We start from the raw sequence: 26,821 nt of genomic DNA on the forward strand, positions 1-26,821 counted from the left end.
AGAGTAGTGGTTGTAGCAGATTAATTCTCAAGCAAATAACAGTTAGCAGTTATTCTTGTTATAACTGAAAAAATTGTATAGGGAGTAGCTATAGATATAAGATAGCAAAAAGCTGCCACACCCTTAGGGCTGAACTAGGGTGTGAAAGGAGATTTGGAAGATTAAGAGAGAAATTTGGGGAAGAAATCAGATGAGATAAGGGAGAGATGATAACCAAGAGAGAGAAATGTTAGGAGAGAAACAGAATATTCAATTCATTCCAATCATGCCTCCTTCCTACAGCTAAGGCAATATATATATAGCCTCACTCTGGCTACCAAACAAGGCACTCTAACTGTCTAAGCTACAAGACAAAAAAGAAAATATCCTAACAGAATAGAGGGGCACAATTGCATAGCTACCCTTGGCCATGTGACAATTTTACAATGGCTACCCTTGGCATGTGACAAGCATTTGAAATTGTCTCAACTGAAATCATTACAGCTACAGTAACTGGTAACAAACCACTGCAACTGCCATAAACTGTTAGTAGAATCAGTTACAAATGTGATCAATTAACTGCTAAGAATGGTCATATATAAGGCTATACTACCTTGTACGAAGACATTATGAATGAATTGATTTCAAGTTTTCTTATTTTCTCTCTAACCATTCTCTATTTTCCCGTTTTTCTCTCTGTTTTCTCCCTAATTCTTCTCATATCTATCTCTCTTTCTTTCTTATTCCAGGCTGTCAATCCTGACAATAAATACAACAAAAAGAAAGTGCATGTTTTGTAGGTAAAGCTACATTTGCTGTACACACAAGTCATATCAAATTTTTGTGCCAAACATGGAAAGTTAAAACATATCAAAATACAGTTCTGAAAGCACACAAGAAAAGAAATGAAGATGTTTACATGGCCAATTAGAAGTGAAGCACCTGTATCTAACAACTATATTATTTCTTTTACAACTAATGGCAATTGTATATCTGTAAAAACCATTTGTTGCTGGTAGATAAGCGCAAAATATGATTACTGTATGTCGTGTAACCATACAAGAATATAATCAAGATAAAGCAGAAAAAGCTTTATCTTCTTAAGTAATGAAAGCATGTTTGTACATAGATAAAAACCATATGTCGCAAGTAGATAAACTATTATTATTTTATGTCATATAACCATAAAAGTATATACTTGATAAAGCTTTAAAAAGTTTTTATTCCATAAAAACATAAAAGAAAATACTCAAGCTATAACTTACAAGATAACAAGTCTTTTGACTTGTGTAGCTCAGACAGAGAGTCCCACATTGCATCCTGTAGACAGACAAAGGTTAAGAATCTTCCCCCAGACCATCAATTGCCTTGCATAAATTTAAAATAATCAATACCCTGGAAATATTAAATGAGAGAGACACTGGGAGAGATTGTACAGCCACTGTTTCTATTTGGAAACATGATCTTATAAGTTTCCAAAATTTACCATTTTTTGTGTTCCTTTCTCTCTCTTCCTATTGACATCTGTATCTAAGTATCAATAAATTCATAGAAAATACTTCAAAGTATTTGACAGATAAGATGGGAACAAATTTTTCCTTTATTCCTAAAAAATTTATAGTTCAGAAAAAATAAAAGTTGCAGTGGTGGATAGGTTGGAGAAGCTGCAGGAAGAATTTATTTGGGGGCTACGGGAATGAGTTTAAGAACCATTTAGTCAGTCAGGAGAAAGTCTTGTCTCCCTTGGAAGAGGGACGATTGGAAATTAGGAACTTGAGGGCATCCAAAAAGGCCATCCTCGGTAAGTTATTGTGGACATCCACATCAAGTGGGTTAAATTTTACGGGGGAGTCATTAAGGCCAAGTACGGCTCACAGCAGGGTGGGTGGTCTACATGGCTGAGTAGGTCATCTTACGGGGTAACATAGTTGTCAAATCGAGATACATATTGTGAATTAGAAGGCCTAATTTCTGTATCGTACAATACAGTAACAAGTTGATAAATAGCTTAAAAAATATAATATCAAAGATGTTTATGCCTATAACATGAAGAAAATACTCAACAATAATTTTAACCCAAGTTTAACAATATTGATATTGTGTATAGCACAACAAAAGCTACCAAGAATCCAAAATTAATCATAAGTCTTCAAATAGGAAAGGGCGGAGAGAGTAGGTAGACTGTTCATATGCTGGGCAGAGACCATTCAGCAGAGACCAGAAGGAAACTTTTGAAGAGCAACAATCTTTTAGAGACTGTTCATATGATTATCATAAGCTTTTTTTCTTAACCTGGTTATTGATGTATATTTTTGAACTCAGTAGTTAGCAATAATTTGCTCTGGAATCTGTACATAACTATTTGGATTCCCATATGACTGACTGTGTTTGCAATCTTGCATGACTGTTTGAATATTAAACTGATTTGGTTTTTAGACCCAGCAGCATTTTTGACGACTGTTTGCACTCACCGGGCTGCAAAAGTTTCAGTTATAACTGTAGAAAGGGAGAAAGGAAAGTAGTATTCCCACACACTTTATTGATATGAATAAGAAATATTTATACAAGAAGTTTCCTAAGAATTCTTCTAAGATTTAGGATTAGATTACGACCCTATTATCTAGGACTAGATTACAACACTAAAAGATAATACAAAGATAATCTAAGAAACAATACAAGATAATACAAAGCAAAATAACAAAATAAATAGAAAGATGATAATGGATGAGTCTCTTGGAATCTTCAAGGCCCGGCTCGATCTTTATTTCTTCAACACTCCCCCTCAAGCTGGAGAATGTATGCCCCACATTCCTAGCTTGCCTACTAGATCTTCAAATCTTCTTACTAGCAATCCCTTGGTCAATATGTCTGCAATTTGTTCTTCAAAGGGAACATATGGTAGATGAATGAGGCCTGCTTCCAACTTTTCCTTTATGAAGTGTCCGTCTATCTCAATATGCTTGGTTCGGTCATGTTGAATTGGATTATGGGCTAAACTGATTGCAGATTGGTTATCACACCATAACTCAATTGTGCCTTGGATTGGAACCCTTAGATCCTCGAGGATAATTTTCAGCCATAAGATTTCGCATAGGCTAATAGCCATAGCCCTAAACTCTGTCTCTGCACTCGATCTCGCCACGACACTTTACTTCTTACTTTTCCAAGACACAAGATTTCCTCCTAGGAACACACAATAGCCACTTGTAGATCTTCTATCAGTTACACTCCCTGCATAATTTGCATATGAGAAGCCTTTGATGTTCAATTTATTTCCTACCTTAAATAGAATTCCCTCACCTAGAGTAGCTTTTAGATAACATAAAATTTTTCTGACAACTAGCATATATTCCTCAGTAGGGTTGTGCATGAACTGACTCACCAAGCTGATAGCAAAGGCAATGTCTAGCTTGGTATGTGATAAGTATATGAGTCTTCCAACCAGCCGCTGATATCTTCCTTTGTTTATTAATTTGCTGTTAGGATTGTTCCATAGCTTGCTATTCGGTTCAATGGGGATTTTTGACCCTTTCCCTCTAATCAATCATGTTTCATACAATAAATCAAGTATATATTTTCGTTGGGATAGAAAAATATCTGCTTTGGCATATGCCACTTCAATTCCCAAAAAATACTTGAGTGTTCTCAAGTCTTTGATCTCAAACTCTTTAGCTAGCCTCTCTTTTAGTCTTTTCTATTCTCCCTCATCATTGTCAATCACTATCATATCATCCACATATACCAACAATACTATCAATTTTCCTTCTTTTGAATGTTTAATAAACAAAGTATGGTCTCCCCTACTTTGGTTGTAAGCTATAGTGTACATGGCTTTGGTAACCTCCCAAACCAAGCCCTTGGAGATTGTTTGAGCCTATTTAGGGCCTTATTCAGCCGACAAACCTTCCCCTCATGTCCTTCTTGAAACCCTAGTGGTAATTCCATGAAGATCTCCTCCTGTAAGTCCCCATGGAGAAATGTATTTTTTACATCTAATTGTTGAAGATGCCAACCAAAAGAAGCTGCCAATGCTAGGAGAATTCGAATTGCGGTCATTTTTGCTACTGGAGCAAATGTCTCCAAATAATCGATCTCATATGTTTGGGTGTATCCTTTAGCTACTAGTCTTGTTTTATACCTCTCGAGTGTCCCATCAGCCTAGTATTTGACATTAAAAATCCACCTACACCCAACTGGATTAACTTCTGTAGTCATGTCCACAAGATCCCATGTATGATTCTTATGTAAAGCCCTCATTTCCTCCAACATAGCTTGTTTCCAATTCTAATTCCTTAGAGCCTCAATTACTAACTTTGGAATGATAATTGAATCTAGAGAAGTTAGGAAGCTTTTGTGGATTTGGGAAAGGCAATGATAGGATAGATAATTGGTTATTGGGTGTTGAGTACAACTTCTCACACCTTTTTGAAGGGCAATAGGTAGGTTTGTATCATCAACAATGGGATTAACAGATGCTGAAGGCATGGACTGCATATGATCCAAACTTTGAGTAGGGGTTGAGGATGGAGCATGCTCTAGGATAGGCTGTTTTCATTTGTACACATAAGGAGACCCCTTGTATCTCACTGGAGTTACATTCCTTTGGGAGACTACTTGCTCATCAGGTGGGGCCGAATCATTCCCGTGATTGTGGCCGTTTGGTGGAGGCAGTGTTGTTACAAGCGCGCCTAGGCGCGCGCCTAGGCGCAAGGCCCCTCAAGGCACAGCCATCTCGCCTTGCCATGTCCAGGCGAGGCGAGATCCAGCCAGGTGCGCCTAGGCCCTTCAGGCGTGCCTCCCTCAGGCGCACATGCCTAGCTGAAAAATCTTGTTTTATTTTCTAAACATTTCTGTTAAAACTTAAAGAGAGAAAATAATAAAATATAATATTAAAAAGTCAACAAAACTCAAAAATATGATGTTCCAGCTCATCTGATTTCTAGAAGGCCAAGAGACTACATCTCCAAGGCTCCAAACACTCTCTTACGCAGCATTATTCTCTCTCCGCAACACAGCAACTGCAACTCCTCAAGTTCTTCTCCATTTCCGATTGAGCTGCTTCTGCTTCTCCAGGCCAAGGTAACATATCGACAATCCCTTCTCCTTCTTCTTCTTCTTCTTCTTCTTCTTCTCCGCTGCTGGTAGTTGCTAGCCTGCTTCTTCTTCGGCAATCCTTGTTGCTTCTTCTTCTTCTTCTTCTTCTTCTTCTTATTACGCGGCTGCTTCTTAATCTTACGTTGCTTTGCTGCTATCCTTCTTCTTCTTCTTCTTCTTCTTCTTCTTCTTCTTCTTACACGGCTGCTTCTTACGTTGCTGCTATCATTCCTCCTGCTCCTTCTTCTCCTGCTATCCTCCTTCTTCTTCTTCTTCTTACGTTGCTGCTATTGCTAGCCTGCTTCTTTATCTTCTTCTTCTTCTTTCTTACGCTGCTACTACTTCTTCTTCATCTTCTTCTTACGCTGCTGCTATTGCTAGCCTGCTTCTTCTTCTTCTGCTTCTTCTTCTTCTTTTTTACGCTGCTGCTGCTACTTCTTCTTCTTCTTCTTCTTCTTCTTCTGCTTCTTCTTCTTCTTTTTTACGCTGCTGCTGCTACTTCTTCTTCTTCTTCTTCAGTTATTTTTTTGTTTAATTTTTATTTGTTGATGCCTACTGCTGCTTCTTAATTCGTTTTTCTTTTAACATTTTTTGGCATAATTTAGCCTTAGTCTTTACAAATTTTCAGGTATACTCTTATAAAACTGCTGCAACTGCAGCATTTAGAAATAGAATAGAAGTTTTAATCCTTAATCGGATCCTATGCTTGATTAGAAATAGAATAGAAGTTTGATCTCTACTACTTCCCTGGATTTCTTCTTTCCCCTCCCTGAAAATTTTTCTCTTCTCCTCCAATCTTTTGCAATACTTCTTGTTGTCTTGCATGGCTGCATCAGTTCTCCATTCCAGAAAATCCCACCGCTAATTAAAATTCTTTTCAATTCCTCCCTTCCTTGGTTGAAATTCAGCCACTTATTGATCCATGCTTCTTTTCAGAATTTTTTTACAATGTTTTTTCAAATTTATGACTCCTTGCTTATGATGATTATGGCAGATATCCTAATCCTGATGGCATCTGATTCAAATGCTCCTAGTGGCTCCTCTAGCAGTGGTAGAAAAGATCCAGCATGGAAATATAACACACTGCCAGATCCAAAGGACATAAACTGTTTAAAATGTAATTTTTGTGGAAAAATAACGAAAGGAGGGGTTTACCGAGCTAAACAACACCTTGTTGGAGGGTATAGGAATGCCAAAGTTTGTCCAAAATGTCCTTCACATGTTAAAGAAGAAATTAGAGAGTATATGTCAAAAAAGCTAGAAGAGAAGAACAATAGTGATGTTATACCAGATTTTGACGACATTGATACCCTTGGAGATGATGATGATGATGAAGTGGTTTTTGAAAGAGGTGATAAAAGGCCTATGTCTTCAAGTTCAAGTCAAGGTTTAACAATGCAACAAAAAAAGCAAAGGATGAAAGGGCCTTTGGATTTGCTTTTGCCTCCTAAACTTAAAGTGAGCACTGGGAAGCAAACAACAATGGAGACCCATGTCAATAAAGAACTGAGGGAGAATGCTTGCGTTTGGTTTTCTAGATGGATGTATGAAGCTGGCTTGTCTTTCAATGCAGTCAAGTATCCAAGTTTTAAGCCAATGATTGAGGCTATTGGTCGAGCTGGTCCAAGCATGAAACCTCCTAGTTATCATGAGGTGAGAGTTCCTTATCTTAAGAAGGAGTTGGTACGCACAAATGAAATTATGAAGAGTCATAAGGAGGATTGGCCTAAATATGGATGTTCCCTTATGTGTGATGGTTGGAAGGATAAGAGAGAGAGATCTTTGCTTAACTTTTTGGTAAATTGTCCAAAGGGAAGCATGTTCATTAGATCCATTGATACTTCCTCATATGCCAAGGATGCTATTAAAATATTTAAATTACTTGACCAGTTTGTAGAGGAAGTAGGTGAAGCAAATGTGGTTCAAGTTGTGACTGATAATGCCTCGGCTAATGTTTTAGCTGGTAAGTTTGCTATTTTTTAACTTTTGCCTTTGAATGATGTTGATGTTGTTAGTTTAATGACAGATTTTTAACTTGTCTTATAGGAGAGTTCTTAATGGCTAAGCGAAAGCACTTATATTGGACACCATGTGCTGCCCATTGCTTAGACCTAATGTTAGAAGATATTTTTAAACTTCCTATATTGAAGAAGACTTTTCAAAAAGCATGTGCAGTAAATGGATTTTTGTATAGCTCTACACAAGTGTTGAATATGATGAGAATATTCACAAAAAAGAGAGAGATGTTAAGACCTGGGAAAACAAGATTTGCCACGGCTTTCCTCACCCTTTCAAGACTTTATAAACAAAAAACCAACTTGAGGAAGACGTTCACTTCAGAAGAGTGGACTAACTCTAAATTTGCAAGAGAAGCACGGGGTAAGCTTGCATCTCAAACAGTGTTACAAGATTCATTTTGGAAAAATGTTCTTTATGCTCTCAAGGTGTCAGGGCCACTTGTCAAGGTGCTTAGAGTGGTAGACAATGAGGATAAGCCTGCTATGCCTTATATTTATGAGGCTATCGATAGGGCAAAAGAAGCCATTGCAAAATCTTTTGATGATGAAAGGAAATACAAGCAAATATTTGAAATCATTGATGGGAGGTGGAATATTCAATTGCATCGTCCTCTACATGCAACCGGATATTACTTGAATCCAGAATTTTTTTATTCAAATGCAAGCATTGGAGAAGATCAAGAGATTATTGATGGGTTGTATCAAACCATAGAGAGGTTGGTTCCCACTGCAGAGGTGCAAGACAAAATTTCTAAAGAGCTAAGCTTGTATAAAAATGCTGAAGGGATATTTGGAAAACAAATATGCATAAGAGGAAGGAATCAATTGGCACCAGGTAATATGGTTTTTTAATTAATAATCTAAGTAAGTTTAATCATTAGTCTACAACTAGCAATTTTCAATTACTGATTATGTCATTATGGTATATTTTTTCCTAGTTGAATGGTGGTCTCAATTTGGTACTGCAACCCCTAATTTGCAAAAGTTTGCCATCAAGATATGTAGCCTCACTTGTAGCTCTTCAGGTTGTGAAAGGAATTGGAGTGTCTTTGAGCATGTAAGGGTGTTTTTTCTTATTCTTAATATTCACCACTAAAGGTGTATAATTTCTTATTTCTTTAACTTACTGATTCTAATTTAATTGTGACAGCTTCATAACAAAAAGAGAAATCGATTGGAGCAACAACGTCTCAATGATTTGGTATTTGTCAAGTATAATAGAGCTTTGAGACGTCGTTTTAGTTTGCGTAAATCAATTGATCCAATTTCTTTAGATGAAGTTGATGAAAGTAATGAGTGGTTGCTTGGGGCAATTGATAAATTTGGAGAGTCAGATGATGAGCTGGTACATGAAGATCATGATTTGACATGGGCTGATGTTGCTATGGCATCTGGTGTTGAAGAAGCTAATCACTCAACTAGATCAAAAGCGACTTCAACTTCAAATTTGACAAGGGGCAGGGGGACAAGGGCATCAACTTCAAATGCTCCAATGGATCTTGACGAGGAAGAAGAAGATGGAGAGGGAGATGATGTAGAAGAAGATATTGGAGATGATAGTTCTGATGATGAAAATATGGATACATTTGATCTTGATGATGAGGATGATTTCTAGTTATTATGTATATCTAGTTAATCCTAATTAAAATTTAGCCATTTAGGACCTATTAATGGTTTAAGGTTGATCATTTAACTTTTCCTTTTAAGTTGATTGTTGACTTAAAGTCTTAAAACTAACATTTTTTGGTGGGTTTTGCTTAAGTTTAATGACATTTTTAATACTATTTTGTTGGATTTTAATTATATATGTCAAATACTAATTTTGTTTTTTATTTGTGGTGTTTAAATGTTGATTCCTTTTTCTGATTTGTTGAAATATGGTGAGATTTAATTTGCTGAAATTTACAGGTATGTCATGAATTATGTTTATGTTGTGATTTATTTAATATATGTTGAATTCTTGAATTTTTTGATAACATAAATGTTGATATGTGATTAGGATCTATTTTATGACTTATTATTCAATTAAGAAGTATATTTTTCTTTCTTCTTAGTTAGCATGCGCCTTGCACCTGCCAGGCGCGCGCCTCGCCTTGCGCCTTGCGCCTCAGGCTCCAAGACCCTTTGCGCCTTAGTGCGCCTTGGGCCTTTAATAACACTGGGTGGAGGCTCAATAGCTGGTTCACTTGCTGTTTGAGGGGAAAGGGGGCTGGACTGATTGGTAGGATTAGAGTCCCAATGAGGCTGGTGGTAAGGTAAAGGAAGGAAGGAAGGAAGGTGTCATCGCTGGGCTGATTGGGTGGCTGGTCACCATAAGAAGTCTCCCCCTGGTGACCAATTGGAGATGAGCCAAAGAAGGGTGTGTTTTCAATGAAAGTAACATCTTTAGAAACATGGAGTTTGTGGGTTAGAGGATTATAGCATTTATATCCCTTTTGTGTGGGAGAATACCCCAGGAAGACACACTTAACAGCCCTTAGATCAAGCTTATCTCGAGAGAGTTTGGAAATATGAACAAAGGAAACACACCCAAATACTCTAAGAGGAAGAGAGGTGTGGAAGTTAGATTTGAGATAGTGAGTGGTGAGGCAATTTAGAGGGCTTTGTTGGTTTAGAATTTTAGTAGGCATGCGGTTTATGAGAAAAGCCGCTGTGAGGACAACCTCCCACCAAAAAGTTTTAGGGACCCTATGATGATGAAGTAGGGCTCGAGCCACATTGAAGAGATGTCTCATCTTCCATTCAGCCACTCTATTTTGTTGTGGAGTGTCAACACATAAAGATTCATGGATAATTCCTTCTTGTTGGAAGAATTGAAGCAAATGAGTATTGAAATAATCCCAGACATTATCAGTACGAAATTTCTTTATGGGGGTTCCAAATTGAGTAGTTATCATTCTACAAAAGTTGGATAGGGCTGTTTGGATGGCTGCCTTATCTTTTAACAGAAAAAACCCATGTCATGCGTGTACAATCATCAATAAAGGTTATAGACCAACAAGCTCCAAAATAGTTAGGAACTTTGCAAGGGCCCCACACATCATAATGAATTAATGCAAATGGAATAGGATGGAGTTTATTACTAATTGGGTAAGACACTTGTTGTTTAGAAATAACACATACATCGCAATGAAAAATACTAGGGTCCAGAGAATGAAATAAAGTAGGAAACATGGTTTTTAACAAGGTAAATGGAGGGTGTCCCAATCGATAGTGATGCAACCAGATTTGGTGATGATTGGCAGTCACCTGAGAAGAGCATGCCATTGACAACTGGTTTTTAGGAGCCTTCCTTATGAATCAATACAACCCATTTGTTTCTCTAGCAACCCCAATCCTTTTCCCAGTCCTCATTGCCTGAAACTCACACAGATTAGTAGAAAAAATTACATGGCAGTGTAGTTTTTTGGTGAGCTGATAGATGGACAAAAGGTTGGCCGATAGTAAGGGAACATGGAGAACATGGTTAACGATGATGTTAGGGCCTAGATAAACACTCCCATATCCAATTATGGGAACTGATGTACCATTGGCAATTTGGCTTTGTTTAGAGGTCTTCAGGGGTTGATAGGTGGTAAACACATCGGAGTTAGGTGTCATGTGGTTAGTAGCTCCGGAATCTAAGATCCAAGTATCATTCCTAGCAGTGTTTAAGGCTAAAAAAAATACAGAATGGGAGTCATTACCAGAGGTCTTACTAGAAGGTTCTTGATGTGCCAAGGAACAACCACCATCATCTTGTATGGTCTTCAAGAAGGATTTCAGTTTGGTGATCTCTTCAATGTTGAGGTCTGGACTGAATTATTTTTTTTATTCCGTCAGATTTCTGTCCTCTTCTTGTCCCTTCTGAGATAAATATGATTGAGTGCGAGGCCTAGTGGTTGTACTTGGACATTCTCCAATTTTGCTGAGGACTGCATGTTTCCCATGAAGCTTAAAGCAAGTTTCTCGGGTGTGCCGAGGTTTCTTGCAATATGTACACCAAAGCCCTTCTATGTTATTCAACCGTCCTTGAGCACCTGTTTTTCCAGATTTTGAGCAAGATACTTCCCCTTTATTTGATATCATGGCAGATCCATCAGTGTAAGAACCCTGAAGCATCACTGCTTGTTTATTTTCTTCACTACATATCATGGAAAATACCTCATTTAATGATGGTAATCACTCTTGGCTGAGAATCTGCACCCTTATTTGATCAAAAATAGAGTTAAGGCCAGCCAAAAATTCAACAATTCTATCCCTTTCCATAATCTGATTAAAAGTTGCAGCATCAGCACTGCACACCATCTTAATCTTTTGATATTGATCCAATTCCAGCCATAAACCATTCATACAATTGTAGTATTTGGTGACTGTCATCCCCCCTTGTTTAGTACTACTTAGTTTGGTTTTTACTTCATATATAACCGATGCATCTTGCACTTTAGAATAGGTTTGTTTAACTACCTCCCAAATCTTCTTAGCTGAACTTAAAAACATATAATTCCTACTTACCTCAGGTTGCATGGCATTCCATAGTCATAACATAATGAGGGAATCTTCTACATCCCATACCTGAAAAGTAGGATATGTTGTTGCCGGTGGAAGGAAGTAAGGTGGCTAAGCTTTCCTCGTCCTTTGAGAAAGGTATGGACTAGCTGTGTCCATTGAAAATAGTTCCTACCGTCCAATCAGTAGGAAAGTAGTATCCCCGATAGCTTGCTTCCTACTACTCCAATGCTAGTATTCGCACCAGCAGTTACACTGGCAATCACACCGGTTACCTGATCTTCAGGTGTTCTTTCACCAGTGTTCATGAATGATGGTAATTAAGGCCAAAGGGTAAGCAGAAAGGACAGGCTAAGAATCGAACATGAAGGATTTCAACACCGAGGGTGGGCTAAACAGACGTCTGAGGGTCGATCTAGAGCAGATGGAGGTGAAAGGTCAACGAACGTGCCTTCACACGCCGACGCGTGGGGTTAGAGGCAAACTGGCGATGACGCGTGAGGACTTTGGCGATGGTGGGTCCCCGATGGTCGGCCATTCTGATGACGGCGAACCCAATGGTGGTGGCAGTGGCCGGACAGTGGTGTTCCGACTTCAACAGTAGTGGTGCAATGAAGGCACTTGAACATATTGAAGCGATAATGCAATGAAGGCACTAGGGTTTACTGTACCAACCTATTAACAAGGCTTTGATACCATGTAGAAAGGGAGAAATGGAAGTAGTATTTCCACACACTTTATTGATATGAATCAGAAATATTTATGCAAGAAGTTTCCTAAGAATTCTCCTAAGATTTAGGAATAGATTACAACCCTATTATCTAGGACTAAATTACAACACTAAAAGATAATACAAAGCAAAATAACAAAATAAATAGAAAGATGATAATGGATGAGTCTCTTGAAATCTTCATGGCCCGGCCGGGTCTTTATTTCTTCAACAATAACTCATTTTTTTGTATTGCCTATATTGTGTGATGCACACAAATTGTATCCTATTGTACAATATGCACAATACGTGTCGCGATACACTCTTTGATTTGAATCATTAAGTATGTGTATTATATCATGCCATACAATATGTATCCCATATAGTACGATACTAACAACTATGGGCTTAAGCAGAGGGAGCATGAGAGTTTGGGATGACTTCTTCAGGCCTCCTCCTGTTAGCTTTTGGCTTGATACTTGGCGTGGTTATAGGCATTTCCATGAGCAATTTACGTACTTCTTTAGACTGAAGAATGACAGCTCAGCTTTTCATGTCTGCTCATACTGTTGTCTAGTCTCCACAGTTAAGGAGTTACCTTCAATTCAGGAAAGAGGAGTTTGGTTTCATGATAGCTTTTATTGACATGTTTGAAACTAACTGAGGATAGGAAAAGGCAAGGTCAAATGGGTCTAATATCCAACAAAGGAGACTTCCAGTTCGATCCTTCTATAAGGTATTTTATGACAGTAGTAACAAAGACTGGAAAATATTGCGGAAGTAGAAAGTCACTCCCAAAGTGGCTTTTTTTTATTTGTTTGAGCAGCTAGAGTTTGGTTCATTCCAACACGTGACAATCAGTGAAAGCAGGGATAAGTAGTGACTAACGTTATCGGGGTAAGAACGGAGGTGAATTGATGGATCTGTCAAGAATGATGGGAGAAAGAGAATTCAATCTTATTTCCCTTGAAGGGATAACCAAATTTATGTACAAAGCTGCCCTTCAAACTAGGAAGTTTCCAAATCAGAATAGAAGTTTCCAAATCCAGAATTGGAAACCTATACAATTTAGGAAACAACTAATTTAGAATAAAATCAGTCATCTACCTTCTAGAAGATATACAATACATATTTAGAAAGGTAAAACAATCAAGTGATATATCTTGCCCAAGAACGAGGACAAGATCTATTACTTATCGTTGACAGGATCATCTTTATTTCCACTGCCCTATGTCTCAGAATATCTAGAACATTTCCTTCCTTATATTTGGTGTATATTAGGTGACTTCAAATTGGGGGGTTGAACTCATTGGGACATGCATACATGGGTAAGAGATTACATTAATACATTGCATTTGGAGGACCGTTCCATTTTATGTTTCGTGGCATATTTGGAAGTAGAGGAAATGTAGACTTTCTAAGAGTGGAAAGAGGCAGATTTTTGTCTTAAGGGAACTATTCCCTGTTTCCCCTTTTCTATCGGTGAAGAGGACCTCCACTTCTCTCCAGGTCTTCACTTCTTTTTGGATATGACCTCTCCCTTAAGGAAGCTTCCAGGTTTGTTTTATACAGGATTCAACCCCTTTAGGTGTTTCTTTTTTATATATGCTTTTACTTATAAAAAAATATAGATCATAAGGAAATAAATGATACATCAAAAGATAATAACCTATTGTCTGGGTGCATAAAAATAAATAGCCTTACCAAAAATATGATTACAGAAACGAATGTATGTATATATTATGTGTGTGTGTGTATATATTATAGTCCGAACCTGCAGTTACTACCCTTTAGAGGTGCAATGGAAAATTCATCAGGCATGCATAACAGCACAAAAATTATGTGCATTAGGTAAGCACACATATCCTATGTATACATGCTCACAAGAAAATTATTGCTCTTTTTACTTTGACAAGTCACAAGGAAATTGTTGCTCAATACAAATTCCATTTAACAATCTAACCAGAAATGATAATACAGAACTACTAAAAGATGATAATACCCTAGCATTTCCAGTTAAACAATGAGATGAAAAACACCAAGATAAAATATTAAGCAAGTGCCCATGCATTAAAATTGACTTACTGTAGTACACTAAAACTTTTAGTGTCAAGCCAACAGAACAAGAGATTCAACTCTAACTATAAAATTTTATAGCATGAAAACAATAATCCATGAGGAGATACCTGGCCAAAGTATGGCATGCTTTTTACATATATATTGTATTTAACTCCAGCCAGTTTGATCATCCTAGAAAGTTGAATCACTCGTGGATCTCTAGGAGAAATTGCAACCTGCATCCATACATTCACTAGTTCAGGGGAGAAAAATATCTAGATCTTCCAAATTATCACTACATTGAAGTAATGTAGCATTGATGTTAGACATAATTAGCCAGCAATCATCACTTTAATGAAACAACATATCCATTGGCATTTTCAACAACAAATAAGAGCTAGGACAGAACCAGAAACACAATGTCACATGCATCATCAAATAGCTAAATATAAATGGGCAGGACAGGTTATTCATCTGATCAATATGTTGACAACATACTGCTGAAATATCATTAGTGATAGTTGTCAAAGTAAAGGACCCTGAAAATAAAGACAGTGATAAAAATATAACAGTAACAAGAAAAAAGTTTGACAATTAAAGACAGGCGTGAAGAAATATGTCAGTCATTAATATTTACCTAACACAATTTCAAATAGAAAAACTTCAATCATTTCAATTTGTTTGAAAGGAGGGAAAAAAAAAGGAGGGGGGAAAAAAAAAAGGAGGTAATATCCATACCTAAATATTAATCCGAATTGCCAAATTTTGATCACATGATTCATGATCATAAAATTTTTATGTTTGTTGTCTATTTTATTTTCTCTAATGTGTCCACTGTCAAGATGAATGAGATAGTTAGATGAGCTTTCCAATAAGTACAGGTGAGAGTTAGGCTTTTAAGGAAGGCATACTATCACTGAATGAAAACATGTCTCCCACTTGAAGGTCGAGACAGCCTAGAGAGAGGGTAGCAATAATGCAATCTGGGAGATGGTGAAGAACTAAAATCTCCAAAGCATGGGAGACAATGTACTTGAAAGTGAATAGAAGCAAACATTTTTTTTAAGCAGTCATGACTCGTGCCTTGCTAAACTAGATTTACACCTGAAGGCAAAAGAGCCTCATATAAAGCTTGCCAACTCAGTTAGGCAAACAGCAAGCCAAGCAGTACAACAAAGTAAAACAAACTAATGTAAGAAATTTCTTCACTTCAACAGAAAAATGCGCATTTGAAAGCTACAATAATTCCCTAGCTCATTACAAGTACAATAAAGTATAACAAAAGAATGACAAGCTACGGACAGATACTTGCATGGATGACAACCATTTACAGAATTAAAGGACAGATACTTGCATGGATGACAACCATTTACAGAATTAAAGTAACATCATCCTGTTCAAGGAGTCATGCTAGCAGAATAAAGGAAAGGAAAGTGCATTACAAGAAACCTTTCTTCCTAAAGAACACATCCAAGCAAAACATTGAACCCTAGCTTGTGCAGAAAATTGCAGTCAAATCTTGAGAAGAGAGACGTGAAATACGGGGTGTATCCTTACATCTTCGAGAAGAAGTAGTTGGTAGGCCACTACACTTATTTTCTCTAGAATCAAAAAAGGGCCATAGTACTTGGGGTTTAGTTTGGATATGGGTTGTTTGGTCAGTGCCTTGAGGTGCTACTGGCTGAGCTTCAAATATACTTCTTCATCCACCGAGAATTCGTGTTCACTCCTCTTCCAGTCTACCAGTTGCTTCATTCTGTTCTTGGCCTTGGCCAACTCCGCTTTAACCATTCTCATCACATCTTGTCTTTGTTTTAAATAAGTCTCCACTACTGCGACTATAGTGTGTCCTCCCAAGGTGAGCAGTAAGTCTGGTTTGTAACCATAGAGAGCCTCGAAGGGTGTCATCTTAATAGAGCTATGGTAGCTCGAATTGTACCACCATTGCGCTACTGCTAGCCACTTGTGCCATCCTCTAGGTTGTAAGAAGCTCAAGCACCTTAGGTATCTTTCCAAACATTGATTAACTCGCTCCATTTGTCTATCCATTTCAAGGTGGTAGGCAGTAGACATTAGGGGCTTGGTGCCTAATGTTCTCACGAGTTTCTTCCAAAAGAGACTCGTAAATACCTTGTCCCGGTCTAATACAATGGACTGTGGGATCCCATGCAACTTTACCATATTTTCCAAGTAGGCTCTAGCCACTTCCTATTACCATAAACGGGTGGAACAATCCTATGAAATGGCTGAATTTAGTGAATCTGTCTACTACCACTAGAATGCAATCCTTTCATTCAGATTTTGGTAAGCCCTCCAAAAAGTCCATTGTCACGTTGGCCCATGCACGATTTGGAATGTCCAAGGGTTGTAGGAGCCTAGGGTGAGCTACGGTTTCGTGTTTGCACCTTCTACACACATCACATTTCAAGATATAATCCCATACATATTTTCTTAATTGGGGCCAAAAGAATACTTGTTTAACCTTGTGGTAGGTATTGTGGATGCCTAAGTGCCCCCCTACTAGTGATCCATGCAGAGCATGCACTATTATGTCCTTCAGCTCCTCGCAGTCTCCAATAACCATCTGACCCTTGTACCTTATTACTCCGTTGGCCAATGGTAGCCTAGTCTGCTACCAGCATTACACTTAGTCGATCCAATAATTCCTTGGTCCATTCCCCCTTTTGGTAGCTATTAGTGACCTCTTGGAGCTAATCCAGTACCACAGTAGAAATAGTTGCAATCATTCCTTCTTCATGGCAGCAAGACAAAGCGTCTGTTGCCACGTTTTCCTTACCTTTCCTCAAATGAATCACATAGTCCAACCCCATAAGTTTTGCCATACCCTTCTTTTGCAATTGAGTGTGCAGTCTTTGTTGTAGCAATAATTTCAAACTTTCGTGGTTTGTCTTGATCACAAGCCTTCCCCCTTCCAAGTAATGACACCACTTCTCCACCACCATTAGCATTATCATAAGCTCCTTTTCATAAATGCTAAGGCCTTGGTGTCTAGGTGCTAGGGCTTGACTGAGAAACGCCAGGGGCCGACCCTCTTGAGATAATACTGCACCTATTCCAACATTGCTAGTGTATGTCTCTAGTGCGAATGGCTTACTAAAGTCAGGTAAGCCAAGTGTGGAAAAATCAATCAGTGCTCTCTTCAACTGCTCAAAAACCTCTCCTGCCTTGGGTTCCATTTAAAACCTTCTTTCTTTAGCAACTCAGTCAAAGGCTTGCTAATTGTTCCATAATTCTTCACAAATTTATGGTAGTAACTGGTAAGCCCTGGGAATCCCCTTAAAGCCCTGATGTTTGCGAGTTTAGGCCATGATACAATTGCCTATATATTCTTGGGGTCTGTCCCCACTCCAACCCCTAAAATGATGTGCCTCGGTACTCCACTTGCTAGGTGGGTTCGAAGCCTCTTCTTCCTAATTCTTCCTCCTGCTGCTCAGTAGTTTCGATTGAGAATAATTGACCACTTGTGCCAATTTCTTCCTGAATAATTGTTGCAACTTCTTCCCCTTCATCATTTTACAAGTTCCCACCTCCATATTTCCCTACAGCATCACCCTTCTTCCCTCCTTCTCAAATGTCACTTCCATATTATTGAAATCAAAACTAATAGGACTTACCTCTAGCATCCAATCCACCCCCAGGATGATATGGCATCCCCCCAATTTGAGCAGCCTTAGATCAGCCTGGAATTCCTCCCCTTGCATCTCCCAACAAAATCCGAGGCAAGCTCATTTGTTGATTACTTTGTCCCCATTGGCTATTGTCACAGACAAAGGCTGAGTACTAGCCATTGGGCATCTCATCTTTTTGGTTGTCACCTCATCAATAAAACTATGGGTGCTCCCACTATCTATCAAGACTATGAGGAAATTGTCTTGTACCTTCCCTTCAACCTTTATGATCTTGCTATTGGCTACCCCCTTGATGGCATGCAAGGATATGGCTCCATTGCCTTCCTTCTCCTTCTCTCCTATCACAACCATTTCTTCCTCTTCTTCTTCTTCTTCTTCTTCTTCTCCTCCCTCTAGCAACAAGAGTTGCTTCCTACATTGGTGCCCCGATGTGTATTTCTCCCCACACTTAAAACATAATCTAGCTAGCCTCCTCTATTCTATCAACTTATCCTTGTTCTGCATATTTTGGGAAGCTAGGGGAAATGTTGGATACCTGACGCTAGCACCAATTCTTACAAGTTCCTTCCCCATAGGTTTGCCCCCATATTGAATAGCTCCGACCTATACTCCCCTGTTATGTCCGTTCTGCTTCTTCAGCAATGCTTCAAACGTCATCTCCTATAAGGAGGCCCCCTCTACTACCTCTTGCACCGTCTTTGGCCAGGGTACTTGTACTGCTGACCTCAACTCATCATTTAATCCCCCTATGAAACTAAACACAAAGTATTCTTTGATCAGGTAGGGGTTCCTGTTCAACATCATAAATTTAAGCTCCTTGAACTTCACTTGGTACTCCAACGCTATCCCTTCCTGCCTTAGGTGGTTCAATTCTTGCACTACATCCCATCTACCTCACTCCCCAAACCTCTCATGCAACCCTTGTGCTAAGTCCTCCCAACTATAGCTCTCCCTCACCCTGGACCATCCTTGGAACCATATGTCCCCTACATCATGGAGGTACGCCGCAGCTAGGGCCAGCCTCTGGTTCTCTATTACATAATGAATCTCGAACAATTTCTCGCATCGCCTTAACGACCACTAGGGTTTTACACCCTCGAACACCGGCAATTCCAGCTTCGATACTAGAAATTTGGGATAATGCAAGCGACTTGGCATCTCTTGCCTCCTCTTCAACACCAACTCTTCCACCGTCACAGGTTCTCCCTCCGATACCAACAATTCTACATTATAGTTATTAGCGCCAATTCCCAATAGAATCGGTTCCGATCGTTCTCCAGGTGGAAAATCAGGGGAGATCCTTACCTGTGGATGACCCGCAAATATCATCATGAACTGTTGCAGTTGATCGCACAACAGGTCCCTTGATTCCTTACTTCCTACATTTCCTCCCTGATTTGGAGACGCATATCTCCCCAAAGTTGATCTGACCCTCTCTTCTATCGTATCCACTTTGCCCTGCATCTCAGCTACCGACGCCGAAACTTGCTGCAATTGCACCTCCATCTATCTCATCCTGGTACCATCAGCCATTGCTTGGTCACTTCGCGAATTCCGGACAGAACCTTGCTCTGATACCAATTTGTTAGATTATCGATCTGACAAGGGAATTCTCAATGGTTTGAGAATTATAGGGGGGAAAAGAATTGAGAAATAGGGAGAGAGATAACAAAGGCAAAGGGGGAAGAGAATTGAGAGAGAATTATGAGGGAAACTAATTTCCAATTTCATTCAACATATGCAGCTTAGCGCGGATCAGAATTGTTTATACTGATCTGGGCTGAGTTTAGGCGCCAAAACGATTGCCTCAACTTGCCCACATGCACTTATAACTGTCTAACAGCATGTTGGAACATTCCTCCAACTATACCAAACAAGGTCTAAGTATTATAAGCAATGGTAGCCTAATTACAACGACTACTTAGCTAGCTACCATAACATATTGGAGTTAGGATGATGTGATATCATCCTAGGAGCAGACTAGATGAGGACAGTTAGCCTCCTGACATTTGGTTTCAATAAGCTGGAAGATATGATGGATATTGCGGGCAAGAAATTGACATTGGTGGGCAGCCTCGAAAAATAGGGGAATGCAAGAACATATCACGGAAGAAATTACAAAAGTTATTGCAAAAGAAGAAGGGACAAATATCCCAGATGTTTTCCATTCAAACCTCAAAATTGGAGGAGGAAAAGATCACAGAAATGGAGCACAACAAGGAGGAGAATTCTCTCTCCTTGTAGCCCTTCACTGAGGTATCACACTAACGCTTTGTCACTTTTGATAGAATTTAAGGATCTCTTTGTTGAACCCACAACCCTACCCCCTACCCAAGCCTTAGACCACTCCGTTCATCTCAAACCAAATTCGAAACCGGTTAACATTAGATCTTATTGATATCCTCCGATACAAAAGACCGAGATCGAAAGACGAGTCAAGCAAATGTTTGCCACTTCAATTATACAACCTAGCCAAAGCCCTTTCGCCTCACCAGTTCTACTTGTAAAGAAAAAAGATGGTACGTGATGGTTTTGCGTAGGCTATCGCCAACTAAACACTATTACCATCAAAAACAAATTCTCTATTCCTATTATAGAAGATTTAATGGATGAACTCACCAGAGCCACCATTTTCTCCAAACTCGACCTTCGATCAGGGTACCACCACATTAGAATGACCCCTGCCGACATTCCGCACTCACCAAGGCCTACATGAATTTCTTGTCATGCCATTTGGGCTCACATGCTCCAACCACCTTTCAAGCTTTGATGAACCACCTCTTTGCACCCTATTTGAGAAAATTTATACTTGTTTTCTTTGATGGCATTCTTATTTACAGCACAAACTTTGATCAACACCTCAAACACCTAAAGACAACTTTCGAGATCCTTAAATCCAATCAATTGTTCGTTAAGTTGTCAAAGTGTACCTCTGCAAAAAGGGAAGTGGAGTACTTAGGGCATGTGATTTTAGGGGAAGGGGTTAGCACAAACCCAAAGAAGATATCAGCTATGATTGAGTGGCCGAGACCTACTACAATTAAGGAACTAAAGGGATTCTTGGGGTTAACAGGGTATTATTGAAGATTCATCCAACATTATGGAATAATAAGCAAACCCCTGACAGAGCTACTTAAGAAGGATAGCTTTCAATGGAACCCCGTGGCAAAGGTTGCATTTGTAACACTAAAGAAGGCCATGGCACAAGCCCCAGTCTTAGCACTACTTGATTTCTCAAAAACATTTGTGGTGGAAACTAATGCGTGTGATAGTGGAGTGGGAGCGGTAGGCCCTTGGCATACATTAGCCAAGCCCTTACCCAAAACATCTGGGTTGAGTGTATATGACAAGGAGCTACTCGCAGTGTTGATAGTAGTAGATAAATGGAGGCACTACCTAAAGAGCAGTCACTTTATTATTAAGACAATTATTAAGACCGACCATGAAAGTTTAAGATTCTTGTTGCAACAAAGGTTACACACCCAGCTACAAAGAAAGGGGGCCTCAAAGTTGTTGGGTTTAGATTACACCATCCAATATCGACAAGGAAAATAAAATATGGTAGCTGGTACCCTTTCTAGGAGAGAAGAAGGAGGATCATGTCATGCCATTACAACTATAATACCAGATTGGGTGAAGGAGATAATTGAGAGCTATGAGAAGAACGATTGGCTCAAGGAGTTACAAACCCAACTAGCTGTCCGACTAGCAAGGAATCAGAGCTGCACACTTTCAAATGGGTTAATCTGATTCAAAGGCAAGTTGGTAGTGGGGGATGACAGGTTGTTAAGGAACAAAATTTTGCAATCTCTCCATGACTCTCCATTAAGAGGACATTCAGGAATCAAGGCCACCTATTATAGGGTATGACAGTTATTCTTTTGGCCGAGTTTGAAGAAAGATGTGGTAGAATTTGTGCTGTCATGTACCACTTGTCAACGTTGCAAGCACAAACAAGTGGCACTTCTGGGCTTAATCCAACCCCTTGCTATTTCGGAGCAAGCTTGGGAGGGAGTTTCAATGGATTTCATTGTGAGACTTCCAAAATCAGAGGGTAAGGATGTGATCCAATGTCACAACTCAATGGTAGTTAGAAGGGTATTATTGTAATAAGGTTGTAATAGTTAGTAGGAGGTATTTTGTGAGTTGTTAGGAGCACATGGGTTCTATTTTCCAGATTCCATTTACTGTTGAATAGCCTATAAATAGGCTCTAGTATGTAAGGAAAGACATGCTGAAATAACATAGTGAATTCATATTTTCCCTCCTTACTTTCTCCCTCTCATTCTTTCTAATTTTCTCTCATTTCTTTTGTTTTCTACTGTATATCTCCCTCCAATTCTTCTCCGTTTCCCTCCCGAATCCTTCCCAATTCCTTCCTAGACCCTAGCTAAATCCTAGAGTCGTGACAAATGGTATCAGAGCCAGCCCTTCCTCGGCTGTGATTTCAGTAATTCATATCAACTTGGTTCGAAATTGAGAAGCGAAACAGAGCCGGTTGATTCTAGGCTGTGACTGGAAATTACGAGCATTTGTTCCAATCGGAGTTTGAAGGACTTGAAAGCAGATTGAAACCGAGCAGAGCTAGGCTAACCTCGGCCAGAATCCCGACGGTGATTATCGGAAGGGCGAACTGAAGTGGAGCAAGGAAATTATTGGCTAATACTGAGGCGCATCAGAGTAGCAATTCTGTGAAGTTAATTCAGCAAGTCCACAAAAAGAATCGATTCTCTGGAGACTGCTGCAAGTATTGATCGAGGTGAGCAGAGGCGAATCAGAAGCCACCACTTGCGTGGAAATGGATCAATATGACCAGAGTGTCAGCGACTTGTGGCCATTGATCGAGTAGCGATTTAAACGGAAATTAAGGCATCGAAGAGAAGTTGATCGAAGCCGACAGCAATTGCAACTGCTTTCAGTGACCAACTCAAATCAGGTAGGAAGAGAAGTTAGGCAGCGGAAGTTGCTTTGGAAGCGAGACAGTGGACGGTGATTGGGTGGCAACTTTGCTGGGGGAATTTGATTCGCGTCGATGGGGTAGAAAGCAACTAGTTGCAAGGCGAAACTGAACTCGAATTTGAATGGAGAAGCCAAGCAAAGCAAACATCGATCGGAAGTGAATTGGATTTGAAAGGCGAAGCTGAGGTGCGATTGAAGCAAAGCCATGGGTGATTCAAGAATTCAGGAGAATTTCAAGTAGATGTCGGTGATTGGGTGAGACTGGGCGATCCTTGAATCACTTTGATTCCAGCACACTCGCAGCATGTGGTTGAGGCGAGAAGGCAGGCGTAGTCAGGAGCGCAAATTCAGGTCTAGGTCACTACATGTGATTGAGTCGGGAAAGAAGGTGCGATCAGAAACGGTACAGGGGTGAATTTCGGCAATCTAGAGGAATTACGAGTGGAATGATACTTCTCTGTTATTAATTTCCAGCGGTGATTTTCGTTTGAGATCTGGAGCCGATTTTGAAGTACTGCAATAGAATCGATAGTTTGTCAATTGTGAGTCAGGCAACTCCCAAAGCAATATTAGCAGTGATTAGTTGCAATCGAGGCGAAGCAACGATCGAGGCAAAATAGGTTGTTGAATTCAGGTTCCAGTGAATTTAGATTGGCTGAACTTGAAACTGCTAAGTTGCAGCGATTGATTATTAGTAGGTCTTGGTGATTTATCAAAGAAATTTCAGTGACTGAATTCCGATGAGTTTGGAGTACCGAAATAAGTTTCCGAAGGGTCTTTGGAAACTAATCAAGAGGTTGTTGCAGGGTGTAATTTCAGGGAAATGAACTGAGAAGATGGCTGAAGGACTAATTGCTGCAACAAAGGAAATTAAGGACCTCCGTAGGCAGCTGGACGATATGTTGATCATGCGTTCACATAAATTTCAAACTGCTAATCAGACTTTGTCGACTTCAGTTCCAAGTGCCGATTTGCCCACTCTTGCTCCATTGGCTATTCCGGTATTTGACAGGGATAGGCCAAAATGGTGGATTCGGCAATGTGAACGGGTGTTCTACCAACACCGAGTAACTAAAAAAGAGAAGGTAAAAATGGTTGCAACTAATCTGAGTGGAATTCCATATGTTTGGTTCCATAATTGGAGTTGGGGAAGGGTGGAATTGAGCTAGCTGCAGTTTGTAATTGACTTGTGTAACCGGTTTGGAGAAAGGACCAAAACCTATATTATCAATGGAGCTTCTAAGGCTGTTAATATGGAGATACAAGAAGCTGATGAGGAAGAAAAGGAAGTGGAAGAAGGGATTGAAGAATTGGGGGATGGCAGTCCAACGATTGGCAGCATCTCAAGCACTCCCACTAGTACTGAGAATCCAAATGCTAAAACCCTCAATATGACACCATTGGAGGAGGTAACTGTTGAGGATGAAGTCGAGATGTTCACTAGCAATCCGGGAGCCAAAAAGATCTTGGAATGGAAACGACCACAACAGCCTTAGATTGTGGAGATCTTAAATCTATTTCTCTTGAAAGAATTGGAATGGAAGGAGTTGTTAAATTACTTACTATGGATCAGGTAACTCCAACTGAGAAATCAGTCGATTGGGAGGAAACTTGTGCCTTAATCGAAGTGGATAACCAATGGAGGGCACTTCAAGATTGGTTAGAGGTTAAGGGAGGATGCTTGCATGATATTGATTACACTAAAACCTTCCAGCAATATGTTTCTGATTTGGAGCTATGGAGGAAGTAGAAGGATAAAGCGAAACAAGATGAAAGGAAGAAAGGGAAGGGATTCCTTGTTGAAGGGACCAAGACTCTTCTTGTTTTGCTTCTTCATGTTTCTATTGGTGTGGTAGCAAGACATAATGTTGTTGCTGCTGAGGAGAAATAAAAGAGAAAGCAAAAGAAAAGGGAAAAACAAAATAAGAAGAAGGAAAAACGAAGAAGAAACCCATGGGTGAAGATGGGCATTGGATAAAGAAATGATAGCTTGGTTGTAATAAGTTTCTTGGGGACAAGAAACCTTTCAAGGGGAGGGGAATGTCACAACTCAATGGTAGTTAGAAGGGTATTATTATAATAAGGTTGTAATAGTTAGTAGGAGGTATTTTGTGAGTTGTTAGGAGCACATGGGTGCTATTTTCCAGATTTCATTTACTGTTGAATAATCTATAAATAGGCTCTAATATGTAGGGAAAGGCATGCTGAAATAACATAGTGAATTCATATTTTCTCTCCTTACTTTCTCCCTCTCATTCTTTCTAATTCTCTCTCATTTCTTTTGTTTTCTGCTGTATATCTCCCTCTAATTCTTCTCCGTTTCCCTCCCGAATCCTTCCCAAATCCTTCCTAGACCCTAGCTAAATCCTAGGGTCGTGACATCCTAGTGATGGTGGACCGGCTGACCAAATTTGCCCACTTTATAAGCTTAACTCATCCCTACACGGCTCAGGAGATAGCCAAACAATTCTTGGATTCAATGGTTAAAATCCATGGAGTCCCTAAATCGATAATATCTGATCGAGACAAGATCTTTACAAGTCATTTTTGGCAAGAGCTGTTTAAAAGCCTAGGGATTGGGCTGCACATGTCCATAGCCTACCACCTCAAGACTGATGGGCAAACTAAAAGGGTCAACCAATGTCTCAAGGCCTACCTAAGATGCATGTGTTTCGCCAAGCCCAAGAGTTGGAATAGATGGTTGTCAACAAGAAAACTTTCAAGAGAAGGGGATTGTCACAATTCTAGGCGTATGAGGGGTATAGATGTAATTGATTTCCTCTTGTCTTGAATAAGTTGTTGTACTAAGCGGTTAAGGCTTAGGTTACTTGTACCCTTTCGGTTAGGAACTTAGGAGGTTACAACCGTAAGGAGGAGCCTATAAAAGGGGCTATGTGTAAGAGGATGGGAGTTGTGTGTGAAAATATACAAATTCTTTCCCTCTAAAACTTCTTTCCTTCTCTTTCTCTCTCTGAATTCTCCCTCCTCCTTTCAAATTCTCCCTCCAAATTATGTTTCTCTCTCAGTTCTTATAATTCTAAAATTGGCCTAAGTCTCATATCAGATACTTGTCAGATGTCTCTCAAACCCCATTTTACATCCTACCAAATATCATTGCAAATTCCAGCCTATATAGATAGATATTGCATATCTGTTGTTAGGAAGTATAAAGATAATCTACTCACTCAAAGTGCATAGCACGAGCAATCCTCCTTTTATCTTGCAAATCACATTTGTTGCTACTTTTCTTCTTCTTGGACAAGTAAAATCATGTTTGTAATTGAGCCAATGAATAGAAGTTCATTACTGTATATCTATGTGTGCATGTAAACATACACACCCAGTGAATACAAGAAAATATACACCAGCCAATGTAAGATCACAAATTATAGGCAAAGATATTATGCGAATGAAAAGAACCTGCATAGAAGCCCCACCAAGTTTAACAATTCCAGTGGTTTCCTGAGGTTCTCCTCCAAGGGTTCCAAGAGCATAGTTTGCAGCCACCCAAGCATAAAGAGCTTCTTCTTCACCTGCAATAGGATCATGCAGATTTTCACTCAGATCATTGGTTCAGCAGATAAGTGGTGCTTAGCTCATATTCTGGTAGCTATTTCGAGCAATTCAAGGATCCAAACAAACTTAGAAAGGCAATATAACAAAGTAGAAAGAAACCAAGGAAATCAAACAGAAATTAGTTTAATTACAAACTAGATGATTTGGACATGTGATAAAAAAAACCGGTAAGTACACCTATGAAGTGAATGATGAAATGGAGAAAGTTTGTAACAAAAAAATGAGAGGAAGACCAAAGTAAATTTGGTGAGATACCCTTTAACTTGGCATACAATATGATGGCCTTACAA

At 39.3% G+C, this 26,821-nt stretch overlaps 2 protein-coding genes across 3 annotated transcripts in view; one reads left to right on the forward strand and one right to left on the reverse strand.

The window, feature by feature from the left end:
• The window catches only part of LOC127796690 (probable apyrase 6), a 57,466-nt gene that overhangs the window by 19,465 nt on the left and 11,180 nt on the right, over nucleotides 1–26,821 (reverse strand). For both annotated transcript variants that reach the window (XM_052328979.1, XM_052328977.1), the window contains exons 2-4: nucleotides 26,376–26,488; nucleotides 14,475–14,582; nucleotides 1,245–1,299 (exon numbers count right to left, since the gene is read on the reverse strand). In XM_052328979.1, coding sequence (XP_052184939.1) covers nucleotides 1,245–1,299; nucleotides 14,475–14,582; nucleotides 26,376–26,488 — 276 coding nt within the window. The remainder of the gene's footprint in view (nucleotides 1–1,244; nucleotides 1,300–14,474; nucleotides 14,583–26,375; nucleotides 26,489–26,821) is intronic.
• LOC127796689 (uncharacterized) lies at nucleotides 6,487–9,560 on the forward strand. The gene is made up of 4 exons (XM_052328976.1): nucleotides 6,487–7,036; nucleotides 7,120–7,926; nucleotides 8,030–8,148; nucleotides 8,242–9,560. The coding sequence occupies exons 1-4, from the start codon at nucleotides 6,490–6,492 to the stop codon at nucleotides 8,704–8,706; spliced, it is 1,938 nt and encodes a 645-aa protein (XP_052184936.1). The 5' UTR covers nucleotides 6,487–6,489; the 3' UTR covers nucleotides 8,707–9,560.

Source organism: Diospyros lotus, chromosome 3 (assembly GCF_014633365.1).
Source record: "Diospyros lotus cultivar Yz01 chromosome 3, ASM1463336v1, whole genome shotgun sequence".
Taxonomy (NCBI): domain Eukaryota; kingdom Viridiplantae; phylum Streptophyta; class Magnoliopsida; order Ericales; family Ebenaceae; genus Diospyros; species Diospyros lotus.